The sequence below is a fragment of the Protopterus annectens genome, chromosome 3.part1, assembly GCF_019279795.1.
Source record: "Protopterus annectens isolate FY-2018-M chromosome 3.part1, PAN1.0, whole genome shotgun sequence".
NCBI classification, from domain to species: domain Eukaryota; kingdom Metazoa; phylum Chordata; order Ceratodontiformes; family Protopteridae; genus Protopterus; species Protopterus annectens.
This window is the reverse complement of record NC_056732.1, coordinates 492520419-492547717: the sequence shown is the minus strand read 5'-3', so window position 1 is coordinate 492547717 and position 27299 is coordinate 492520419. Positions and strand designations below refer to the sequence as shown.

At 38.8% G+C, this 27299-nt stretch overlaps 1 protein-coding gene across 1 annotated transcript in view; it reads left to right on the top strand.

Annotated features, from left to right (window-relative positions):
- LOC122798188 (squalene monooxygenase-like) overlaps window positions 1-27299 on the top strand; it is a 647600-nt gene that overhangs the window by 559548 nt on the left and 60753 nt on the right. The window contains exon 8 of the mRNA XM_044066935.1: window positions 11670-11766. Coding sequence (XP_043922870.1) covers window positions 11670-11766 — 97 coding nt within the window. The remainder of the gene's footprint in view (window positions 1-11669; window positions 11767-27299) is intronic.

Below are 27299 nucleotides of genomic sequence, written 5' to 3'. Positions count from 1 at the left end.
ACCTGTCTGTAATATGGCATTAATGATCTAGCCAGCCAATGCAGGTTCTCATAATGCTTTCATATATATTTCTTTTCTTTTTGTACTGTACAGTTGCAGATGAGATAGCTGCAAACTGTGAGGCACACCAGGAGAGATTAACTTACCTCAGAGAGGCATGGGATAAGTATGAGTCAGGTAAAAATTTTAGTCATTATGTTATTTTCATTCCTTCAAGCATTGCATCTTGAGCAAACACACGTCAGCCTTCATCCCAAACATGCATGCCTTTCCCAATAACTTGCTGCTTGCATTAGGCAATGAGAGCACCAGCTTTGCTATGCGTGAGTTCAGTACCCAGAAGCAATCATTTGTTTTTATTACTGGATAAGTATTTATAAAATGCTAACAGCAATATGTAAGAAGAATTAAATTATGGTAATTGCAATTATTACATTAGATTGAATAATTCTTATCTATCATAGGGAAATAAATGCTACTGTTTCTTATATCATACCAGTGAGACTTGTTTATTTTATTACACATAAATACCTTTCCATCATATATGGATGTGGCAAAGCTGTACAATAGTTGTGTCTTTCAGCTTATCCCGGTTAGGGGTCGCCACAGCGGAACTCCGGTCTGCTAATGTTTGGTAGTGGATTTTTACGTGCCGAGTTAACAGCCCTGATGCACAACCTTCAACAAAGGCACATCCATTCACGTATGCCTCCACACAGAAGACGCTCTAGCTGAGAATCGAATGGGACAACGTCTTGCTGTGAGGCGACAACGCTACCGCAGCACCACTACCACGGAATAATTATCATAATAGTTTATGTATTGCTAAAATAATAAGTTTATTTGAAAAATACAGTACTGTGATATGTCATGTATCTAATTATTTCTTTGGTTGGTCTCTCCCAACCTTTGTCTTTTTTATTTATTTTCTGTGTGAGGAGTATAATGTATTAACATTCTGCTATTTGCATTACTTGCTGCTAATGCTAAAAGATTAATGATCAACATCACAGAGGGGCATGCCATCCTCTGTGGCTTGACCTGCCATACCTCAACAGATGGCAGCACAAACACCCAGCACTTCAAGGTCACAACCTGTCAGTGTTGCTTCCACAATCCCTGCCTTACCTGCTCCAAGACATCATGTATTTCTGTCCTGGCTGTTGGTGCAATGGTACTCTCTAGGAGCAGTAGGAGTGGAGGTGGCAATTTTGTCACCCGGCAGAAGCTGACTGGGATGATGGAGGATATAATGGAGAGGGGCCTAGGTGCACATATCAGCAATGTTGAAAAGGTCCTGTGTCACATGCAAAGACAATCCAGCACTGACCATAGACCTGCCGCAGGAGACACTGATGAAAGCTCTGAGGCTGAGGACTAGATTCTCACTGATCTCAAGCTGGACATGGGTGCACCTCCGATGTCCCCTATCTATCTCCAGTCATGGTGTCTCCCAAACTTTTGCTTTCATCAGCATCTCTGTTTTGTATGTCTGTGCATGCTTCCTAGCCTATCCTATCTACCTACCTGAACCACTCATTCCTAAGCTCCTTTCCCAACTTTCCTCTCTCTCTCTCCAAAATAAAAAAGTGGGTGCCTGTTTCCCCAAAAAATGGCATCCCATACATAGCTCTGTACTTTGCCTATGTGTCATCTTAATACAACTGATTTGCTCCAACTGGCCATACAACATTATTCTGTTGTTGTTGCTCATCACTGGTGTGGTAAGTGTGCAAAATCTTGAAAAAGTTTGTACAGTTGTATACTCAGCATTGCTTCCATCTCCTAACCTTCCCCCAATTCCCACCCATCCCTTCTTACCATAGTATTATACTACCTACATACACATTTCACTTGTGATTCTTTTTCCAAAATCCTCCTCAAACGACCTTACTACTTCTATACATACACTTTTGCTTATTGTTTTCTACTTCCCTATCTCCATTTATTTTTTATCCCCATTGCCAGCTATCCTTCTCCTTCCCACACATATTTGCACTATGCCCATTTATTATCTCAACTATCCATAATAGTACCTATCTATTCCACATTGTATCTTTTACTTTTCAAAAATTAACCTTCATTTCTTCTCATTTTAACTCAAGAGAAGTATTTAGAGTTCAGACATCTTGTCTTTGTATCCATGAACATCCTACCTCAATGATTATTTATGGTGGTGAACCATCTGGGTGGGGGTATTCCTACTCCATTCACTCTACTCCCCTGCCCTTCCCCCATATCCCACTCACCCAGCACCTCTACTCTTATCCTAAGCAAACCACTCCCCCTCATTCCTATGATCCAATTATATACAACTCTACCTTGTCCACACCCACATTTCATGCCCACCTTTTATTTATCTAAACTTATCTGCTCTCCCTTACAGCCATCACCTTGAATTCACATGCCCTCTACTATAATTTTTTGCATCTTACTTGACTTTACCATCAAAATGCAATCACTACCTCAAACTATTTTAAATTATCTCCAGGCTTACTACCTTCTCTTCTACTATACACATAAACTAGCATTGCACCATAATTTTACTACTGCCCAATCACATCTTCCCCACCTATCCTTATCACAAACTGCAAGGTAAAATTCCTAACCACATTATAAAAGCCCACTCTGAAGTTAAAACATTTCCAACCTTACCTTCAGCTGCACACATATTACTTGATAATCTTTATTAACACCTGATACTACATTCAAACACACAAATTCCACTTTTACTATTTTAAACCCAGTAGCACAGTTGACATGCTCCTCCTAACTTGCCTAGCCTCTTTACTGTTAATTCTCACCCTCACTACAGCTATATCTTTGCATACCCCCACACAACAATTCACATCCACAACCTCCTCTAATCTTCTCCCCAATAAACAACACAACTTCTCACATATCTCCTCCCAGCTTTTCCCCCATACCCGCACATTTTATTCAAGCCACAAAATGGCCTTTTCACCTCCTGTGAAACCACACATGAAACCAGTACCCTCACCTAGGAATAAACACTTCCCATGGTACACATTCCTCATTACTTATCTACTGAAATGTGGAGACAATACATCCTAACCCTGGCCCTCCCTCTAATCCTAACCACAAGAGTAAGCCCAAAGATTTAAACATACTTACACTTAACCTTAGAAGTATATTTAATAAAATAGCCCCACTGCATGCCTGGATTGATCAAAATAAACTTTACACACCTCCAAACTTTTCAATAACCAGAAGAGATAGATCTAAAAGGGGGAGGGATACCACTTTTATATCTCTTTACACTCAACATCACGCCCTACACCAGTCATATACCCATCTTTCCCAGTGCTACTAATTTCCATTTTTGAACCTCAATATATCAAAAAGAATTTGCATAATAGTAATATATATCCCACTAAGTAACAATATACCAATGTTGGAAAATATTTTATCCTGGACATCCCAAACAATAAACCTTAAAACAATAATCTTAGGAGACATAAATATAGATTGGCAAACCATAGCTTATGACTCCCCCACAAACAGTATAAAAAACTGTGTTTTTTCTCAGCTTATCAATGCTCCAACAAGATACAGCAAAGATCTTACCTGCCAATCCACCTTAGACTGGATTCTAGTATCCCACCCTGCCAATTACCCCTCTTCTGGTACATTGTCTAGCTCCCTGAGCGATTATCTACCAGCTTAGGAACTGAATTAATTTTTGTCAGCATAAATTCAACAATCTCCTACAGGAAATAGACTGGACACCCCTTAAACAACTACCCCTTAATGATGCTGTACTATACTTTAATAACACCTTCCTTCACATACTTAATACACTATCTCCCATCATATGAAAAGAATAAAAAAAAAACTCAGCACCATGGCTCTCTAAGGAATGTAAACACCTGATGAAGCAAAGGGACCTAGCTTGGTCAACCTGGAAACAAATAAATAATGAACAAAATCATGTTAATTTCAAAACACTATGTAACAAAGTGACAAAACTAATCAATAGAAATAAGAAGTCATGTTATTCCCAGCTTCAACTCCAGCATAAAAATCAACCCCAGTAAATTTTGGTACTCCATATATTCTCTACTTAACCCTGGAAGAAATGGAGAGCACACCTTATCACCTGATATCCCTCCATCACAAATAGTCAAAAACTTTAACAGGCACTTCATAAAATCAATTTCAGACCTACTAAATAACATCCCTAATGCTGGACCCCCCCCCACAATTCAACCTATTCAGACACCGACCACAGGCCAATAACTACTTCTAACCCTGTCATTACTAACCCCCCTACTCAACAAAATGTCATTAAAAAAAACATACTCATTTCAGCCCATACCCACTGACACCATTAAGAAACTGCTACAAAAACTAAAACCCTGCTCTACCTCAGCTGGCAATCTCCCCTCATACTCCCATCAAACTGGCTGCTAACTCAGTTACCTACCCAATCAGTATCCTTATAAATAGGTCTTTATCTGAATCAGAAGTACCTACCGTATGGAAACAATCTCACATCACCCCCATCCACAAAGGAGGCAACTGTTTTGATCCATCCAATTTCCGTACTATATCTATCTTGTCACCTATATACAAAAGTCATGAGATTGATATCTATCAGCAGGTAATGCAATATCAATTGCAAAACAATTGTTTAACCAAAACCCAGCATAGCTTCCAACCTAGTCACAGCACATCTACAGCCCTATTATCTTTAACAGACACCGTGAACAAGGCCAGAGATGCAGGATGCTATACAGCCTTAGTACTCCTTGATCTCTTCAAGGCCTTTGACACAGTGTCTCACCCCTTACTTTTGAACACACTGTCTAACTTAGGCTTCTCAAATAATATAGCAAAATGGTTTCAGAGCAACCTCAAGGATCATAAACAAGCAGTGAAATGGACCACCTTTGAAGTGATTCACAACAGTGTGCTGAACTATTGGTGAATGGTACCAACTGCATTGAATAGGGTGACATAACAAATCTAATGGCTGATATGATCAGCTCAAACTTCACCTCCCACTCCTCCTAGCCCCACCAGATGAAACTCCCTCCGACATACTTACTCCAACTATGGGCAGGGACTAGCTGCTGGCAGCATTCACTAAAGTGAATAAAGTGAATAGTGCCTCCATGGGTCCTGACAACATCCCTTATTGTGTATTGAGCAGTCTAAAACATGACCTATAAGGACCACTTGAGGCAGTTTTCAACTTCAGCTTTGAAACAGGCTACACTCAAAATGAATGCAGGGCTACAACATTTCCCTCCATAACGGCAGACCATCAGCTGAGCCAGGGAACTAAAGATCCATTAGTCTAACGAGCCTAATATGCAAAGCCATAGAATGAATTTTATGGAAATAATAAACAAGGACATTGGCAACCTACAGACGCTGGACCTATCCCAACTTGTCTTTGTTAAGGGAAGGGCATGCCTAAATAACCTAGTGGACTTCTTTCAGAGGATCACCAAGGCAAATGAAAAAAGTAAAAAAGTGCATACTATGTCTCTTAACATGACTAAGGCATTTGATACAATACCCTACTCAGGCACTGTTGACAAGCTATGCATAAATTGCATACATTCCTGCATAACACACTGGATTGCTAGCAGGCTTACAGACAGTATGAAAGAAGTCAGGATTGGTGAGTCCACCTCCACCAAGAGACAGATCACCAGTGGGTACCACAGGGCTCTGAGCTGAAGCTGTTCTTGTTTGGCATCTGCTTCTCAGATGTCAAGGCAAATATTCAAGGCCTCTGGCTATTATAGATTCCCCCCAAAACACAATAAATTTGCAAATGCATTTAACACAGACAAATAACTGGTGCCAAAGCCATGGCCTAAAACTCAAGGGCAAAAAATGCATTACAATGGCCTTTGGAAAACTCTCAATCCAAGGTAATTGCTCCATAGATAAAATGCCCCTAAGAGTCACCATAGTAGTAAGGTATCTGGTAAGATATGCAGATAGTAATCTGGCTTTTGTCCAGCACATAGCTTAGATAATAAGGAAATCATGCCATGTCACCCAAATTATAGGTAATGATATGACATCCAGATCCAAGGAGGTTATTGTACCACTCTACTTGGCCCTCATCAGACCTATTACTGAAGACAATCTCCCTTTAACATGTATCTAGCCAAACACTTGCAGCAGTTGGAATGCATGAAAACCCATTCCTACACTGATCGTCTTAAGGTTCTGTCTCTGTATTCAGTCTCCTACAGCACTGCTGAAAGGGGATCTTTGGCTGGCTTACAAGGATACCTCAGACCCTACCCTGATGGACTTGATGAACATGTGCAAAAAAAAACATACCAGAAATACTAGATTCAGGGATCTGAACTTCCCTTGTGACATAAATAGAGCATTCTGGTGAGACAGATATGTGTCCCAAAGAATCTCTGCACTGTGTAATAGGCTCCTTATTTATATAAAATAAAGTTCAACCCTGACCCTATTCAAATGAAACCTTGAAAATTGGATGGAAAATCAAACATTTACCCCCAGTCTGGACCCCAATGTCCCTTACAGGCAGAAGCCATCAATAAGAAAAGTATGATCCTAACTAATACCCACACACACAAATCTTTAGTTACCTCCTTACTAACATGCCCACCCATAGAATCCCATGATACTTGAGACCCAAATGGTTAGGTGTGCATGGCTAGGCTTGTAAGGGCCTAAGTGGGCATTAGCCTAGTAACAAGCCATGAACCTATGAACCTAATAATGTGTTTCTACAAGGTGTGTCAGCTCTGCTCTATCTGTCTTGCTGCTACACCTTACCTGAAATTATTATTGAAATTTGAGCATGAGTGTCAGCCCATTAGTGGAGCAAGATGCATGAGTCCATGGCTGCAAGGCAGTAACCCTCGGGCATTTGAGACTTAGATGACTGCAGCAGATCCCCAAAAACCTTCGTATCAGAAGTACTGCATTGCAAGTGTCAAAATATCTGTTGAAAATATTCTTACATCATGTGTTCATAACTCACATTATTATATAATTACTGTATGACTAATGGTTGTTAGGAATTAGAAATGTAGTTATACTAAGATCTGGATAGAACTGCTAGAAAATTAGTTTTAAAACATAAAGGCAATATGTTTGGCAATTATTGTTAACATGAATAGAAGAAAAGTAATACAGACATGCTTACCTTACCCCACATTTGTGTGAAAGTATATAAACACACACACACGTGTGTGTGTGTGTGTGTGTGTGTGTGTGTGTGTGTGTGTGTGTGTGTGTATTCATGGTTCCATGGGTACATACTTGTGTGTACTAGACAGTTGCAATAACTAATGTATTTTAATTAAGTAGTAGGCTCCCACCAACAACAACAGACCAGGTTTAACTCCTCAGCAAGGTTTCTTCAGTATGGAAAGAGGAACACAAATACAAGTTCATCCATAACCCCTTTTTCCCAATTTTGCACATGGTGACATATTACTTTAACAGTGACATTCACCTAGAGTCAAGGTTCATATCACCAAGTGGCTGTTTTTCCATACAACACACTCTGACCTATAGCCAATTTATAGTCACCAATCCACTGCATGTCTTTGAAATGTGAGAGGAAGCTGAAGCACCGAGACGAAACTCATGTGAACACAGGGAGGATATGCAGACTTAGCTCAGAAAGCACCACAGCCAAGAATCAAACCAGAAAACCTTTTTCTGTGAGGTGATATTGCTATCCACTGGGCCACTGTGACACCCTTCACAACAAACAAATATTTAAGGAAAAAGGCGGGAGACTTCTTTAATATAATATCTACAGTTCTAGTAAATATAAACGTACCATACAACAAAAATGAATGAACTAAAGAAGAAATCTATAGTAATAAAAAGTTTTTTTGAAAATGACACCAAAAACATTCATAAATCAGATTCATTGCAAAATTGCTATATGATAGAGAGAGCATAAACTGCATCCAAATAGTAATTTATAGTATCTCATTCAATCCAAGTAGAAAAACTAAACACATTTTCAATCCAACTATCTCAATTTTCAAATCTATAGTATAATAATGTATACTAATATTCAAACAAACCAATACATGAACCCATAGTTAAAATTCTGAAAAGAAAAATAATGAATCAATTCCACTGTTTTCTAATAGAAATAGCATGACCTTATCTTACAAATAAGAATTCACAATAGTTTATTCAATATAGGCGAAAGAATGGCACCTTCATTAATTTCCCACACTTTTTCTTTCTTGTCCAAGAATCACTACTTATTGTATTTGCTTAGGCTAAATGTCAAAACCTTATCTATCCCAAAAATGGTAAAGAAAACATCAGGATGCTAATTATGTGCTTCATAAGAGCACCTCTGTTTCTTTTAAATCTGAAATCACTTAGATGAAGGGATATTTTTCAAAGGTTCTGGACATACAGTAGCTGAAGAAGGCCTTGTGATTCTCTTTAACCTGCAGTGCTATCCTGACTTCATAGTTGGCCTTGTTATACTTAATTAGCCCTCGTAGTTTCTTGTTTAGTTGTATAAAAGAGCACTTGTCTTTAAGGGAGTTGTTTTTCCAGATTTTGGCTGTGAGTTTTCTTTTATTATACACCCTGTTTAGGTGAGGATTCTACCAGTGGAGTTTGTTTGCAGTGTTTGTTTTGGGTTTATTTCTGTTAGGTATGGCAGCCTGTATAAAGCCATTCACATGTTTCTATAGGGACTCTAGAATAATTCTGCATAGGTAGCTGCAGTCTCGGGGTTTGGGGGAGACTTGAATTTTGACAGACTGTCACTTAATAGGATGTAATTTGCCTTTGAATAGTTATTAACTGTTACTGGTTTAGCTGCATTTTTCAGGTTGATTTTTATTTCAAATGAGAAAGCTTTGTGATCTGACCTCACTAGTGAAGATGTGACACAAGGGGGGGGGGGGGCAATGTTCTTCCATTTTGTTGAGCACCAGATCCAGTAGATTTGATCTTCTATTTGGAGCATGCACTATCTGTTCCAAGGTGTTTGTGTTAATAATGTCCAGAACGCATTGTGCCTGTAAGTTTGAGGCAGTGTACTTTTCCCAGTTTATAGAGGGGTAGTTAAAGTTACCCAACAATAGGGTGTTTTGTTAGATGGTCAGCACCTCTAGTAGGTTTAGATAAGAGTCTTGAGACTCTATGGGCATAGATGGTGACCTGTTACTAGCCATGATATTGTGAGGTACCTTGTTTTTGATGACTTGCATGTGGATGAGCTCCATGGTATCATCCTGGTTAATCAACCTTGAGGCATGTTTGCTGCTAATGTAGATCAAGAAACCTCCACCTTTGGCCCCAGTCTGTGCTGTTGTTAGTCTAAATGTGTGGAAGGCATTGTAGTCTTGTATTGTTGGAGTACTTTCTACAGTTTTAAGCCAAGTCTCAGTCATAGCACAGATGTCTACACTCTCCAGAGTGAGGAGGCTTTGAAGGGTGCGGAGTTTTTTGTTTAGGATCCAAGCATTGAGAAATAACACCTTAAGGTTTTTTGTAGACTTTTTCACTTTGCTGGTAGTTCTGTCTTTTTTGCATTGCCTAAAAAAAGCTCTAAGGGGGTGGATAAAGTTTTACCCAATATCTGAAAGCCTAGGTTGGACAGGTGCAGGCCATCTTTGGCAAAGCAACATAGTATTTTGACCATATCTTCCCATGCTGACAGATATTAGTTCATAGGTTCATAGATTAGTACTAAGCTAACTGCCCTTGCGAGCCATTTTAAGCCTAGCCAATTATCCCTTGTGAGACTCAAACCCTGCACCTTGTGTTTGTAAGGCAAACATCTTAACCATTAGGCCATCCTCCCAACCCCAAAAGGTTGCTCCTCCCCAGGGAGACACACACACACACACACACAGTTGGCAAGTGCAGGATTCAAACCCCTACCTAACTACATTATGATACTACAGCAGTACACATTTACACGACGTGCTACACACGTAACATCAGAAGCTAAGCCAATTATTAAAATCAATCATTTTATGTTCATACTGTGGCATCGACCTTGGTGAAAGTAGAATGCTGTTCAGAACAAGGCTCATACATATCTGTGACACATATTCTGAAAGATTTATTATGTCTCTTTTCATATAGCCCAGTGAGGTACATCTCATATCATTGACACCCACATGGACTATGACAGAATCATATTGGTACCTGGGGTGAAGTAATTTGAGTGTGTGCATGATCTTGGCTGCAGATAGGCAATTAAACATTATCTTCTCTTTGTCTAACCTGGTGATTGTGGCATCTGTGTATCACACAGATGGCGAAAGCCAATGTACCTTTGGCTAAGCTTATAAAGGCCCTAGGGCCAATAGCCTAGTAACTACCTATGAACCTATGAACACAATGGAGTCCCCAATAACAAGAAAATCAGGTAATGTATATACTCACCTTATGGGCATTGCTGTCGGTGGACCATTAGGTGTAGGCATATGTGAGATTTTTGGTGTGCTTTAGGTGTGTGATTTAGTGATTGCTGAGAAGCAGTATTGACATTAGGTGACTTTGGAGGTCTTTGAGATTTGGGAAGGTTTCTTTAAGTGCCTGAGCATAAAACGATCAGTGTCTGTGGTGAGCAGTGTGTGTGAAGGGATGTATTGTGAGTATTCTTGACAATCTCATTTGTATACAAGATATTTGCCTCCAAGGAAGTTGTGTATTTATATCTCTTGCATACCATGTTATTTTCTTTAATGATTAACTGTCTGTCTGAGAACAACTGAAAAATGCTACATTGCCTTAGGAAGCCCAAATCTAGCAAGCTGGACACAGAGAAATATGGAAATTGCAAAGTTCGAACAAGGTAAACATGATAGCTGTAGAGAGGGAGTGGGGTGGGAGTTTACATTATGTTTTTAAGCAGGTATCAGAAAAGACATTTCAATTTAGGATTTGGGAGTACAGTTGAGGGTTAGTGAAGGGAATTTATGGTTAGGGAGCATAATGGGAAATTTGGGGTTAGGGAGCAATAGGAGACCTAGGGAGCTTTAAGGTTAGGGAGTAATCAAGGAATTGTGTTTAGGAAAAGGAAGGGAGTTTTAGGTTTAGATAGCGGTCACAGAATTTAGATTTAGGGAGGGGGAAAGGAGTTTTAGGTTTAGGGTGCAGTCAGGGAATTTAGGATTGGGGAAGGGAGTTTTTGGGTTGGGGCAGGAGTGGAGTTTTAGGTTTAGAGAGCAGAAGAAGAATTTTAGGCTTATGCAATGGCTATGGAACTAAGCGAGTGGGTCCAGGTAGGAGTTTTCGGAAAACAGTTAGGGCTCTGGGAGGGCTATGCAGTTACTTGGTCTGTTGCTGAGTGAGTAAGTTAATTCAGTAGGATCCAGTAAGTGTAAGTTACGACACTTACATTTTATACAAAGACAGACAGTAGGTATGTAACGAGCTAATGGTATGCAAGTACTTGTAATAAAGCACAAGACTTTACCTAACAATCAGGTATGTATGTATCTACCTGTAAATATGAACTTGTAAGATTGTTTATCCAAAGGTACAACTTAAATTTTATTTAGTAAACCATTAAGCAGGGTTTCCATAAATGTTCATGACTTGTTAGCTATACTGGATAACAATGTGCAACGTAATGACTAATTATTCTGCATGCGCCTTTAATACTGCCTTTAGTAATTTTGTTGTATTTTCAACAGGCAAAAAGACAATTTTACGCAATAAGGAAGAAGAAATTTTCATTTGTGATGAATATTCTTGCTGAACTTATATACAAGTTGTTTACTGCTACAGATGGTAAGGATAAAAGCTGAGATTCATTTTTTATAATCCACTTCCAAAATTAAAACTGCAAATATCTTTTAATGTTGAAAACTCAGTAGCTATTTTAAATGAGTAGATGAGTATATAAATACTTCTGTATTTACCTGCAAATGATCCCTTTTACAGTAAAGAAAGAAATATGACATGACAGACATAGTTGCTTTAACAGAAACCTAGCTAAATAAAAACATAGCTAACTCAGATGTTCTCCCTACCGGCTACAATATCATTAGACAAGACTGACCACTTCGTAAAGGGGTGGAACTGCCTTACTGTACAAGTCAAACTTAACTATCTGTCAATTACCAAACTCCTACCCCTCCCCAATAATTGGGACATACTTATCTCACAACTTCAACTTCACCCTAAAAAGGTCATCACCACAATTCTGATCTATATTCCACCTGGTAATACACCTTCTAGCCTTGAAGACTTCTTATCCTGGTGTTCTTCCACATACTCTCAAGAAACCCTTATTCTGGGGGACTTCAACCTAGATCGGTTCACCTGTATATCAGAACCACCAAGTAATCTAATAAATCTCCATGGCTAGCAGCAGCTAGTCCAAATTCCAACTAGATGTGATAAAAAATCTAAAAGGGAATCCATCCTTGACTGGGTCCTAACTAACAACCCCACATTGTACCCTCACAGAGGCAGTCTCCCAGACACCTTAAGTGACCACAACATAATATACTTTATACGTAGTAGAACAAGCATATGCAAAATCACTAACTATGTATCCACTACAAACACAAAAAAAATATCTCCTGAGGTCCTCAACACTTTACTCTGTAACTGTGACTGGACCCCCCCCTAAAAATCCTCCCACTTGACCAGGCTGTAGCATATTTCAACAAAACATTTCTACAACACCTAGACACTGTCGCTCCATTGCACGAAATCATGGTTAGAACCTCTACAAACCCCGGCTCAGTAAAGAAACCAAACAAATCCTCAAGTCCAGAGACACTGCCTGGCTTTACTATAAAAAAAAAACAAAGAAACACAAAGCCTAACTAAGTACCAAGAACTGCGCAACCATGCAGAAAAATGCATTAGGCTGGACAGAAAATCCTACTACACAACATTACAAACTAAATACCAACACAACCCGCAAAATTTTGGAAAAATGTAAACCAGCTACTAAAATCCACCCAAAAGGCTACCCCCAAACCAACCACCCCTGGCACTAAAGTTCCCATCGAAACACAATTCAACTCCCACTTTGTGAACTCAGTTCTATCCTTAGTATCACAGGACAGTTCCTTCCTCACTATCCCCCCAACACAAATAACACTAATACAAGCTTTACCCTCAAAACAGTTTCCACCACTTCAATCAAAAGCATGCTCTCCAAACTAAAAACCTCATTGACAGCAGCCAACCTACTCCCCAGCTATTTCTTGAAACTCACAGAAGATGCTATTGCTATCCCAGTCTCCACTCTCATAAACAGATCAATTGTTGAAAACTATGTGCCCAAACTCTGGAAAATATCCTATGTTACACCCATACATAAAGGCAGGACCTCCACTGAACTTAATAGCTACAGACCCATTGCTTTACTCTCCCCCCTGGCCAAAATCCTAGAAAAATGCATCCATACCAGATGCTAAACTATCTCCTAGACAGCAACATCCTGTTACCTACTCAGCATGGTTTCAGACCTGCCCATAGTACCACTACAGCCCTCCTCTGCTTCACAGACATAGTAAACCATCTCAAAAATGAAGGCCTACAAGTGTCAACTCTTTTTTTAGATATGTCCAAAGCATTTGACACAGTCTCACACCAAATCCTGCTAAACAAACTAAACCAATGTGATATATCAAGTTCCACTCTTACCTGGTTCCAAAGCTACTTAACTGACAGGTACCAAGCTGTGAAATGGGAAAATTCTCTCTCTCCTCAGCTGCCCATAACTATAGGAGTCCCACAGGGTTCTATCTTAGGACCACTACTATTCACAGTCTTCACAAATGACCTCCATACCTCCACACAGCATGCATCTATAATTCAGTATGCAGATGACACTACCTTAATCTGTGCTGCACAAAACATTCCCACCCTCCTGCAAACAACTCAACTAGCATTCTCTGACGTTGAAAACTACCTTACCAATGCCCAACTTATTCTCAATCCAAAGAAAACTCAGCTTATGATTATAACCAGTTCTAACAAAAACACTAACAGTCAATTCACTATCTACTCCACTAATGCTACTCCAATTGCTCCAGTAGCACAGGCTAAGCTATTGGGAATAACCATAGACTCCCACCTAAAATTTGATAGTCATCTCAACTTAACTATTAAAAAAGTACATGCCAAACTGGGGTCTCTCTACTGTATCAAACCATTTCTTACCAGCAACACAAGATCAGCCATTGCTCGCTCCCAACTTCTATCCATCCTACTCTATGCATCTCCCATTCTGACTAATCTCAACAAAACTGAACTAAGCAAAATGGAAGCCTGCTATAACAGAATTGCCCGCTTTGCTGCAAATTGCTCATATAGAACTCATCACTGTACTGCTTTAAGACAGCTCCACTGGCTTGAACTGCCCAGCCTCCTAACCTACAATCAGCTCTGCCTCTGTCATTCTATCTATTACCTCCCCAATAAGTGTCCTGTCCTCAAAAACCTTGTACAACATTACTCAGCCAAAAGGTGTCTTAGATCATCAAGCAAAGTACTACTAGAAGTCACCAACAGCTACAGTAGCTTTGGAGATGCACTATATAGTAGTTCAGTGGCTAAAAAATGGAACTCTGTCCCTACAAATATTCAAAACACATCATCCAAAGCCTCCTTTAAAGACCTCATCAGGCAACATCTCATGGAAAGTTGGCAGTGCCATGATTGCTCCCCAAGCTAGTGAAAGCGGATAACACATACATACAAAATCTAGAGCACTTGATAATAGTTTTCAATCTTACTCACAAACACTGGCTAATCTACAATGTATATACTGTACCTGTGTACTATGTATGTATTCTACCTATGTTCCAAATATCAGCTGTATACCACAAATCTATTAATTACCTTTATTTTTAAAATGAATATTTTTTTGTTTGTTCTCTCCACTGTAACTGTTTATGTGCCGCATACCACTGTAAAAACATGTCTTCTGTAATTTGTGTGTATACTGATCATGTCTAAATAACTAAATGTGTCTGTAATTTTTCTTTGTGGAGCTTTTCTCCCTGGGCCTCTGCTGAAAAAGGGCCTTTTCGGCTCAGTCAGACACCCCCAGTTAACAAATGTAAAATAAAATAAATAAATAAATAAATGACATGATGGTATCTGATCAGTAGCTCTGTCAATTGTACAAGAAAGCAGTAAGTGATCATATCTGAACTTTTTGTGCATTATTAACTATACAATCATGCATCTTTGACACTGATGTAAAGGTTAATTTATAGAAAGCAACAGAAGAAGTATAAAGAAAGCCAAGGAAAGCAAATAAATGAAAAAAAATCGAATAGCTAAAATGAATAGTAAGAGAAAGTTAAAGTGAAATAAAGGGCATGGAACTAGGGGAATAAGATAGTGAATAGTTGAAAGAGGAACTAAAAAAAAGGAAAAAAGATAACCAGAGAAGTAAAAGAAGATAGGGCAAAATATAAAAGGAACTGATAAAAGGAAGGGAAAGTAAAGATGTGCTGAGGAAACAAATATTTAAGAATTGAATTAAGTGAACAAATTAAAGAACATGTGAAGCACATGGAAGGAAAGGAACATTGTAAATTAATTTTCAGATATGTTTTCACAAATGAGACGTGGAAGTACATTGGAGAGGAAGTTGTGTGAGCATGGAGACAAATTAGCTAATGAACTGGTAAGCCATAAGAAGATGGAATGGAATTTTGCCCTAAAATAAGGATGAACTTTATGGCTCCAGTGTAATATATTTTGAGATGATAGTTAGGTCCTTGTTTGGTGCCAGGATATGTCAGATCATATACGTACTTAAGTACTTTACTTGCAAGTCCTTGATCAACAAGTACTAGTATAACTCTGTCATAGCAAACGTGGTGTCAATGACTTCACATGTACCTCCCTGGACTATATGCAGACAGACATGATGGAGCTCTCAGACTGTGTGTCCCAGGCAGGTATGAGCCTAGAAACGAGCAGCATTATATCTTCTCCAGGGATGATGCCATAATATGAGCAAAAATGTATTGACTTAAATAACTGGCTTAGCTTTTGGTGTATTCAAAATGTGTCCAGCATTTGTCAGTCTAGTAGTATATGGTCAGCAGATCATGCTTCTTTGCCAGGGGTGGCTTGCATATGTAACCACTAGGGTTTTGCTTATTGGCAAAGACATTGTCATAGGATCATAAGGGGTTACTAGGGTAATGGCCCTAGGGCCCTTACAAACTTAACCAAGTACAACCCCTGCTTCCAAGAATATCAAGATATTAAGCAGGACTAAGTCAACAACTACTGTCCCTGTCCAACAGGAAATCAGGTGAAACTGTGGTTCCCCATCCAGGCATCCAAACTGCTTAAATAGGGTCAGCAAGTGGCTCTGTTTTACCTGAATTGGAAGTTTGTTCCAGGGGAAAGGTAACCTCTGTGAGACATATCTATCTCTCCAGCAAGTCTGGTTGATGCCATAAACTAGACAGAGTGCCCCAGAGTGAGTGCATCTTATACCATTTGACTTGAGAATGTGCAACATTTCCATTAGAGCAGGATCCAAGACTGCTTTATATGCAAGGCAGAGGTCGCCTCTGAATAGTCTGTAAGACACACAGTATAGTGAGAGTGACAGTGATTTCAGTCTGTTAGTGTATGATATATGCTGAAGACCGGGAATTGTCTTTGTAAGAAAACCTTGACTTCTTTCCTCTTGCTGCAGGTGCCTGGTAAAGTACATACCAAAGGCAGCATTATACTCTATTATTGGCCTGATGAGTGAGGATTATGGGGGAGGGTTATAACCTCTTTTGTTCTGGATGCAATGCCCTTACATATGAGATGGGTGATGTAGAAAACTTTTTTTACCACTGTGGAGACGTGGTTGTCAAAGGAAAGGATGCTGTCAACCTGTGTGCCCAAATCTCTCACCACTGTTTGCATGCTTAGGGTGCTGTTATTAATGTGGTAATCTGTAGGGCTGTCACCCTTGCCGGGGGTGGGGAGTAATAACACATTTTTTTTGCACTGACTTTTAGCCCATAACATTGGCACCAATCATTTGTCTGTGTAAGTCCCAAATGTAGGATGTTGACATTGTTTGGGGACTCGATGACTGCACCCAACTGGGTGCAATCATGAGCAAACTTTGTCAGCCATAGGCCTTTTGTTTTAGCTTGTACATTCAAGAAGTAGTTTCCAAACAATAGGGGCCCCAGCAATGATCCCTGTGGAACACTACTGGTTATGGGTCTGCTGGTAAAGGTAGAGTCACCTATTTTGACTGTGTGCATTCTATCGGTAAGCCAGTTTGCAATCCACCTGACAATATATGGGTTGATCTCCAGCTGGGAGAGTTTGTCAATGATGCCTGAGTGGGGAATAATGTAAGTCTTTAGCCGGGTCTAGGTATGCTATATGCACAGATTTGCCTTTGTCCAGGGCTTCGGTGACTGTCTCAAAGTCGTCCACCAAGTTCAAGAATCAAGATCTCCCTTTAACAAAGCTGAACTGGGTTGGGTTGAGAATTTGGAGGTCTCCTATATCTTTGTTGATAAGGTCTATGATTATTCTTTCCATAGCCATGCAGATTAGGCTGGTCAGGCTCATGGGTCTATAGTTCTCAGGGTCAGTGGAGGCACCTCCTTTATATAACGGGATGATGGTTGCTGTTTACCATTCAGCAGGTGCAAAACCAGTGCTTTGACTATGGTTAAAAAGAGTACCCAGCGGTGCAGGTAGTTCCTGTTTTAATCCATTTAGAATGCAGCCTAGGATATTATCAGGTCCCATAGAGGCTGTGTTTTTGGCTTTGGAGAGAGACTTTATAACCTGCTCTTTGGAGATACTAGGTGGAAGGTAGGTGGTAGGGATGTTTTGGGGGATATGTGGTGGGGACATGGGGGTAGAAGTTTTCACTGAACCTGTCAGCCAGCAGGTTGGCTATTTCTGTGGGTGCAGTATATGTGGTGCCATTAACAACCAGTTCTGCACAGATCTGGGTTTTTCCTTTAAGATTTCTGACATAGCTAAAGAAGGCCTTATGATTACTGTAGATCAGGGTGTGTATGTGTGTGTGTGTGTGTGTGTGTGTGTGTGTGTGTGTGTGTGTGTGTGTGCGTGCGTGCGTGCGTGCGTGTGTGTGTGCGTGTGTGTGTGTGTGTGTGTGTGTGTGTGTGTGTGTGTGTGTGTGTGTGTATAACTTTAAGCTATCTAGGGGCTTGCACAAGTGTATAAATACTGAGCACGTGCAAGCCTGACAGACATTTTGTAGTAAGCTGTTGAGATTTAAGCATGTATGTCTGTGTAGTCTGTCAATCAGTTTGTTTATATTCTGTAATGCTGCTACCTATCCTGATGTGTTTTCAGGTAATAAAGCATATCAATGAACTACCTGCCTGTTCATCATCTATAGTATATATATATATATAGAGAGAGAGAGAGAGAGAGAAATTCATAATTAGCTTTAAAATGCCTTATGAGGTGTCTTATTTGCTTGTTTAAGCTGAGGAGGAAATCAGTGCTTCCAGTTCAGAGACTGTTCCTTCCTGCTTTCGGACATCAATTTCTTTCTCTTATTGTATAACCTGTTAATGGAGGATGTCCACCAGGCAGGCTTGTTCTTTCTTGAGGATCTCGTTTTGGTCCTATCAGATATGGCTGAGTCAATACATTTGTACAGATGCTTTTACAAGGCATTGGTGTAAATCTCAGTATAGGTATCCATGCCATAAGTGAGGACAGGGGCTATGAAGCTATTAATGCCATCATGTATTAGGTTGTAATTGGCTTTGGAGAAGTTTTTTAGTCTAGTTGCTGATAATGGGGGGTAAGATGTTATTGTTACTTCTAATGAGACTGATTTGTGATCAGACCTCACTAGGGAGGGCCGCACACATGGAGTGGTGCAATGATCACCCATGTTCGCGAGCACCAGATTCAGAATGTGAGTTGATGAAGTCCAATAACCTTTGGGTAGGTGTGTTAGTACATGCATAATTTACACAATCTATGGATGGATAGTTAAAGTCATCTAAACCCAGGGTGTTTGGCTGTATCTTGAGCTATTCAAGTAGATCCAAGTATGCCATGTGGGTATACTTGTTCATGGAGGTGGTCCTATAACTGGCAATGACTTGGAGAGGAGTCTTATCTACAGTCAATTTGGACCTGGATTAGTTCAAGGGAATCATTTTAGTATAACCAATCTAGAATTGTATTTACCTTTGATGAATATTGATACTCCACCTCCTTTAGTTCTCACATTTTCAGTTTGTGTTCTGAATGTGTGGAAGACGTTATAATCTGGTGTGCTGTGGTGCTTTCCATGGCCTTAAACCAAGTCTCTGTATCTGCACAGATGTCAACATCTTCTAAGGTGAGAGTTTCTTCCAGTGAGTACAGTTTTAGGTTTAGACTCAGCATTTAGCAGCATAACCTTGAGGTTGTTTTTTTAAGATATTTTTACATTGGGAATTTTTTTGTTTTATGACATTGCCTATAAAAGGCACTATGGGAAGGTAAGAGCCTTAGCCAGTAACCAAAATCCCAGAGGTGACAGATAAAGACCATCTCTGGAAAAGCAGTGTGGTCTATCTACCATGTCATCCCAGGCTGATAGGTACTGGATTCCCTTAGAATGACACCAGAAACTAAGTCAGTTGTTGAAGTCAATCATTTTTTGTTTATATTGCGGTATCATCTTAGGTGAAAGTAGTATGCTGTTCAAGGCTAGGGGCATACCTGCCTGTGACACATATTCAGAGAGCTCAGTCATGTCTCTCTTCATATAGACTGATGAGGTACTTCTTAAGTCATTCACACCAACATGAACTGTGATGGAGTCATAACAGTACTTGTTGTGGAGAGACTTGAGTGCGTGTATTAAGTGGCGGATCTTGACACTTGACAGACAGCTGACTGTAGCTTTCCTCTTGTCCTGCCTGGCGAGTGGGACATCTGTATGTCTCACTATTGAGTCACCTATGACCAAAACATTTGGTTTAGATGTGCTTTGCCTTAGGGGCTTGTTTGGTGGGACACTTGTGCTTGTGGTTTTATGTGTATTGAGTGCCGTAGGTACTGTATTAGGTGTAACATGTTTATGTTTCGGAGATCTCTGGTGTTTAGGTACATTTCTGGTGAGTACCTCCACGTATGATGGTTTATGTGTTGACAGCATGGTTTCATGCAGGAAGTTTAGTATGTGGGCTGACAATCTGATCATTGTCACTGTTCTGTGAATGAGAGAGCTAGGATTCCAAATTCTTAGTGTACATGCATCTCTCACAAATTGAGCTTGAGTGGTTTAGGAGTAGTGGATTGTCAGTGTACATGAGGCAATTGCTACACTGGCTTAGGATACCCATGTCAATTAGGCTGACAGGAGAACCGTCCACAATACTAGGTGTAAATTTGCTTACTTTAATGAGGAAGGATGTGGTGTAATTGGGGGCTTAATGTTGGGTCTATACTAATGGGGCTTTCAAGGGGTATGATACTATTGGGGATTAGGAGATTTCAGTTAAAGTGGCAAATGCTGTAGAAAGCCCAGCTAAGTGCAATTTAAGCAACTCCTCAGTTGGACCACAGGCAGCATCTAAAGGAAAATAAATCTACTTTAGTTTTTGCATCTATAACTGCCAATGGTTACCTCCACTGCATGGTGCAGGGCAAAGGTGTACTACGTGCAAACAGATGCTTCAGATTGCTCAGATGAAGATAGTAGAGCAGTGGATGGTCACCAAACTCTAAGGAGCTGTGTTAAAACAGATGCAAATCCATGCATAGTGACAGGGCTTTGAGTCAGTCCATGTAGGACATGTCATTTAGACCTTATATCATTTTAGTAAGGCACTCTGTGGGTATTCCAGCTGTTGCATGTGTTTGGACAGATACATGCTTAAGAGGGCATTGTATTAAATGACTGGCCTATTGAGGGCTGATTAAAGGGGAACAATGACATCCTTAGATCCAGACACAATGCTTTTGTTTGTTTATAAGCTTATAATCTCTTTGGTTATAGGTGACCTAAACTATCCAGCTATGGACTGGGAAACATACACCACCACTAGTTCACAAGCATGGAGATTTCTGGACATTGTTAGACAAATGTCAATGCACAATTAGTCAGAGTACCCAACAGAGGGAATAATATCTTGTGTCTTGCATATATGGCATCCTTTTACGCAATCCTGATGGATCTACTGCCCATCAGCAAGTCAAATGGCATCTAAAATTATCAATCTAAGAATCTATGTTTTCTGCAACATCAACAGAATGGTTTGGAGGAACAGTATATCTAAAAGAGGATAATATTGCTGTGGAACAGACTCTCCATCCACCTTAATCCAAGGTCATCTATGTTCATATTCAAATGCAACTTGGATCTATGGATAGGTATTAGATATTTTACCAGAAAACTGCCCTCTCTGCTACTCATGGACAGAGGCAGGTCCTAAATTCTTTATCACATGAATGGGTCCCTACTATCAAACTATCTATGGTATTAACCCTAGTTATTCACACTAGGGGTAATATATAATGAATATATTAATATATAATTAATGTCTATGGTACAATCTTACATTATCATTATTATTATTATTATTATGATTATTATTATTATAACGGGAAATTGGCTAGGCTTAAAATTGCCCACAAGGACAGCTAGCCTAATACGTACGTATGGACCTATGAATCTAAGAAATCATGTGACAACTTGCATGTTGCTAGTAGATTCACTCATTGGACATTTCAACAGATTCCTGGCATAAGGCATGACCCCCAAAGTCTGGAAATGAGCCAAATGGTGCTGTTTTTCCAAGAAGAGTGTCTTCGTAATCTTGGAACTAAACTCTAGTGATCCTGTCATCAATTTTTGGGAAGTTCATGGAAATATGATTAGAAACAGTAGGATACTCTCCTGCAGCACAACAGCCTCCATGATGACTAGCATTGGTTGTATATTATAATATCTCATGAAACTAACCTGATGCAGTTCTAGGACTTGGTGACAACAGTGTTGGGCAGGACTGACCTAGCAGATATGATCTGCCTGGACTTCAGCAAAGTATTACTCTTTCTCTTGCACAAGATGCAGAAGTGGAAATTGGATAGATGAAGGGATAAAATAATTAAAAGGAGAACAATATATCCTGATCCAGTCCTATGGCACAGAAGGATAAAGCCCTGATTCTACCCCAGAGGACCCATGATTGGCTATAGGCATGAGCAGCAGACGGATCAGGTTGGATGAGGATGGGAATTAATAGAAAATAACAAATCTGGCCAGCATTCATCATCAGCAATAAAGCAGTTTAATTAAGTCATCTACATACACAATTATGTTACGGTGTGAAGCATACCTGTTTTGGCAAAAAGGCCTTTTTCAGTGCTAAAACAAGTTTACAATTGTGACATGACAGTAAATCAATTAATGAGCTAGCACCATAACTGCTCCTCCATTTAATAAAACAACCAATCATAAAATATCAAAATATCCTTTAATCCGGGAGAGAGTAAAATGAACGTAGTTGGATAGTCCATCTGGGTGCATTATTTGAATGTAGTTGGATAGTCCGGTTCTGTGCTTTATTTGAATATAGTTGGATAGTCCAATTAGGTGCTTTATTGCCAATGCTCAGTGCTGGTTGTTTTTCTGTTTGCTTTTTGATATCATTGGCCTTGCACCTTGCAGTACTTGGGTGGAGTCTTTTCTAAGTTAATGGTGAATGCCAGCTTGTTTAAGTTGAGGACATGGAGAAAGCTCAGCATGCTGCATTGTCATCACTTAGAAGAACGTAGGTATAGCACAAGAAGAAATCTAGCATGACCACATTGCATGGTATTCTGCTACCTAACTGAGAGATTGTTCATGTGTGGCAACATGTAAGCACATATGAAGTTCACTTTTCTGAAATTATTGAAAGGCTTATTGAGCCACCCAGCTTAGGGACTAAAACAGTCTGATTGCTCTATTTGCTTTGTGACTTCTTGGAAGCTAGGATTTGTACTTTAGCAATAGTTTCATTTCTTTCTTTCACTGCTTTTCCTTTGGTATTCTGTGTGGTTTTAGGTTACTCCCCAGGCACAGTTTGAATATGACGCTGTATTAAATATGTTCTGACAGGATGACAGACGAAAAAATTTATTTCATAGAAAACCTACTTATTCAACAAAAGTCTGTATCCCTGCTCTGCTCCTTCTACCTCTGAATATGCTACTACCTTTGTTTCACTTACTCACTAAACCATCTCCCTCTGTTTATTCTATTACCTATACCTATTTGCATACTAACATTACACAGTACTACACCACTGTAGAGCTGATGACATATTAGGACTAGACATTTCAGTTTCTTTCTAAACTGTATTAATAAATTGTGTAATATCATACTGGTCTCTCTATTCCTTTACACAGAAATGTATAATGATGCAATGTCTCTCTACTTATTGTTTAATCTTTTGATTCTTATTGATTTGATTAAAACGTATCATGTATTATCTAAACTTAGTAATCCATTAATTAGCCTTTATGTATTGTTGCTTCTCCAAACTGTGTCTAAGCTAGTATTTTAACTTTTTTGTCCATACCATACCATAGACTCGTTTACTTGTTTACCATAGACATACCATACCATAGACTCGTTTACTTGTTTACTATAGACCAAAAATAAAATCAGTTGCACTGTATTTGAGTGCTGTGGTATGTACTTTTGTGCTTGATAGTGTTCTTGTGTTTGTTTTTTTCAAGCACTTTACACACCAGGAAACTGCATTTGTGAGCTACTGCTTTGGATATTCATTCCCATCTCATTGAAAGCATTACCTTCACCTTCCTCTTGTCATTTATCCATGGCTCATTAATAAATGTAACCATGCTCCTAGAATCCAAGAGCCCTTTAGAGTCCCTCCCATCCACTAAAGCACACATTTGGCTAGTTCTGTACTGGCACAGAGACAATATGCTAATTCTATTATTCTAGCAGTAACTTTTTCACATTCCATAATACGTTTTCAGTATCAACATCTTAGTTAAAAATCTCATGGTAATGTGTCCTTCTTCCAACATCTAAAACACAGTATTTCAGTTTCTGAAGTTTTTTGCCTGTTCACAGACATTTACAAATTCTAAGTAACAGACTAATGTTGTTCAGTTTTAAACAGTGCTTCATTAGCAAGTAACCTTTCATTTAGCAGAACCAACTAATCAGTATTCAAATCCTGTCATTTGAATGACAACTCCATCACTGAGTCCAGATTGATAAAAAATGGTCAAATTAAATTTTGGCACACCTCAAGGGTATATATTTTGGATGGGGGAAGCCCCCTGCATGCTGATGTGGGGGACACCCCATCCCTCTCTTGAACTTAACCATCCCTACTCTAAGCTTGCACAGTAGAGGAGCAAAAAGAAATCTCCACTGTCAGCAAAAGCTGTTTTACCCAAATTTCCTCAATTGTTCCATACTCATTGAAAGTGCCCTCGATTGACTGACACACCCCAATATTCTTCTGGTCAGTCTGAAAAGCCAAACAACATAATTTCTTAGAAGTCCACTTTTGAATTTGTCAACTGTTTAAATATCTTTTTTGCTTTTTCTGCTCACTTTTGGTTCAGACAATTAGCATGAAACATGTTTTAAAGCAGACTGTCATGCTCTTACTGTTTAAATTGAATTAAGCATCCAGGTATGGAGTTTCATTGCTTGCATTTCAAAAGACATACCAGTTCTAGCTAGCCCTTCATGTTTTGATAGTCCATATAAGCAGCACCTTTTATACACACACACACACACACACACATATATATATATATATATATATATATATATATATATATATATATATATATATATATATAAATATATATATATATATATATATATATATATATATTTATATTTGTGTAAAGGCCTTGAGAATTTTCCCTGTAAGTTGTAAGAAATATTTTATCTCATTCAGAGTGAACCATGTTATTTTGGGGGTTCTTATCTCTCAATAACACTAGTGGAGGTTTTGATGTCATCACTGTTACTATGATGTGGTGGTCTTAGGGATGGTTATCAGGATCATCTTTTAGTAAAGAGCCAAATTCCTGTCCTGAGCAGTCCACTATTTGTTGACCCACATTTGTTCTCCTCTGCATTAGAGTCCCTGTGAGTTTCTCCAGTTCAACTGGAAACCTCATTTCTTTAACAAAAAAGTCCCTCTGTCTCTTGATCATGGGGTAATTAACTCAAAATATTTTTTTCAATTGCAGTTTACAATGGAGGAGCATTGAAACAAAGGAACAAAATAATTAATGCACATTGATATAGTGTGTCCACATTTTGCCTGCTGAATCAAACAATGTGGCTGATATAATATACTGGAGTCTGTTTTTTTTTTTTTCAAACTATGTGCAGTTTGCTTATAGTGAAAGGAAATCAATGGAAGATAATTTTCAACTTTAAAGGATATTTCTGATTATTTATAGTTCTGCTTTTAAAGTCTCTCAATGAAATACAATAAACCTTACTGTCACAATTAGGCTCCAATTGCTTCTTAAGCAGATACACAGGAATTTCATGGATTATCCCTTCTTTTTCCAAGTCTCTTCTGGTCACAATGCACAAAAATTCCTCACTCATGGTCTCAAAATCCATGTGTGTGAGAGCCAAACATCTGCACCATAGGGAATTTCCAGTCCTTTGGAACATCATTTCTCCAGGTGATATACATTATACTATGATGTTACTGCAGTTTTTATTTTTACTACAGTAATATGTTGCTTACACATGCCAGCATCGGCTTGTACCATAATAAATGGTGTGTATACTGCTCATCAAAATAGCATTTCTAATAAGTCATATACTTACTGTACCAACACATATTGTAGCATTCTGACTTTGGCAAGTATATAGCATTTCCTTAAGACTGCATGTTGAATTTGAAAAGGTGTATATGCTTTTAAGTGTAATGCAGTATGGAATGTGAGAATATTCCCACAGAGCCTTAGTAATAAACTACCATGTATTCACTAGATAAAGTCTTAATTTCAAACTGCTGTAGCACAAAAGAGAGGGTGTGAAATTTGGAAGTTAGTTCCTCACCTGAAAGAGTTTGGCCTTTATGCAGGAATTAATGACCAACTGAACAACAAATTTTAATAGAGGACAATTGTGTGTACCCAGTTTTCAATTTGTCTCTTGTGCAAATATCTTTGAGCTGTGTTAAACAGCAGAGTGGCATGGGAGCAAATAATATGCCAAGTATTTTCTGGGCATATTGCAGTAATTATATTCCAGCTACTATCACATGATGTTTTAATAACATGTTGTATTCTGGCACTGTTCCTGCAAGTAGGAAATTTGCAGACATAAATCGATTCATAAGAGGCACCCAATGAACAATGGAGGCAATTATAGACCTATGAGTATTACACCACTGGTGGGGAAGAGTTTTGAGAAGTGTCTACTTTTATTTCTTAATCAAAACTTTCACAGATGTTTAGAGTACCTCACTTAACATGGTTTCACAAAAAAATGTTCTGCTTTCACTAATTTAATTGAATTTTATGACCCAGTAACAACTGCCTTAGATATGGACATGTCTGTAGTGCTGGTCTATTTAGATTTGTCTAAGGCTTTGAACAGTGCCCCTTACTCTGCAATCATTGATGCCATGCTCAAACACAAAGTTAATCCATATATTGTTTGCTGGATGGTTAACTGGCTTCAAGGTAGACTGCAGAGAGTAAGGGAAAAGAAAATTTCACATCTAGCTGGCATGAATTGCACAAAGTGATGCCTTAGAACTCAGTTCTAGGTCCATTATTGTTCAATCTGGTATTTTCATTTTATTTCTAAGATGCCTAATGTTTAGAAGGTCGAGTATGTGGACAATATTAACCTAGGGCGTGTTATTACAATGAAAAAGGATATTGACCATTTCAACACTTACATATGTTTGGAGGCTAAATAGTTAGACTTAACTGGATTAAAACTTAATAAAAATAAATGCACTACTTTGCATTTTGGGAAATCAGTGGTTGAAAAACAGAATTAAGTTGCCACAAGTTAAAGAAGTTCACAGAATATAAGGATTTAGCTATTATTACATATATTATATATTATTTTAAAGTATAGGACAAATAACTTAAAAGTTAAAACTAAGGGGTTAAAAGTTATTGGCTTAATTTTTGAGAACTTTGTAACAAGAAATAAGGAGCATCTTTGAGGTTGTTTGTAACTTATTTTCATCCTATTACTGAGTACAACATCTTGTTTTGCTCCTATAAGAATGGCGATTTTCTGATTTTAGAAATTATTCAGTGAAAATGTATAAGGTGTATCATTACTTATGGAAATC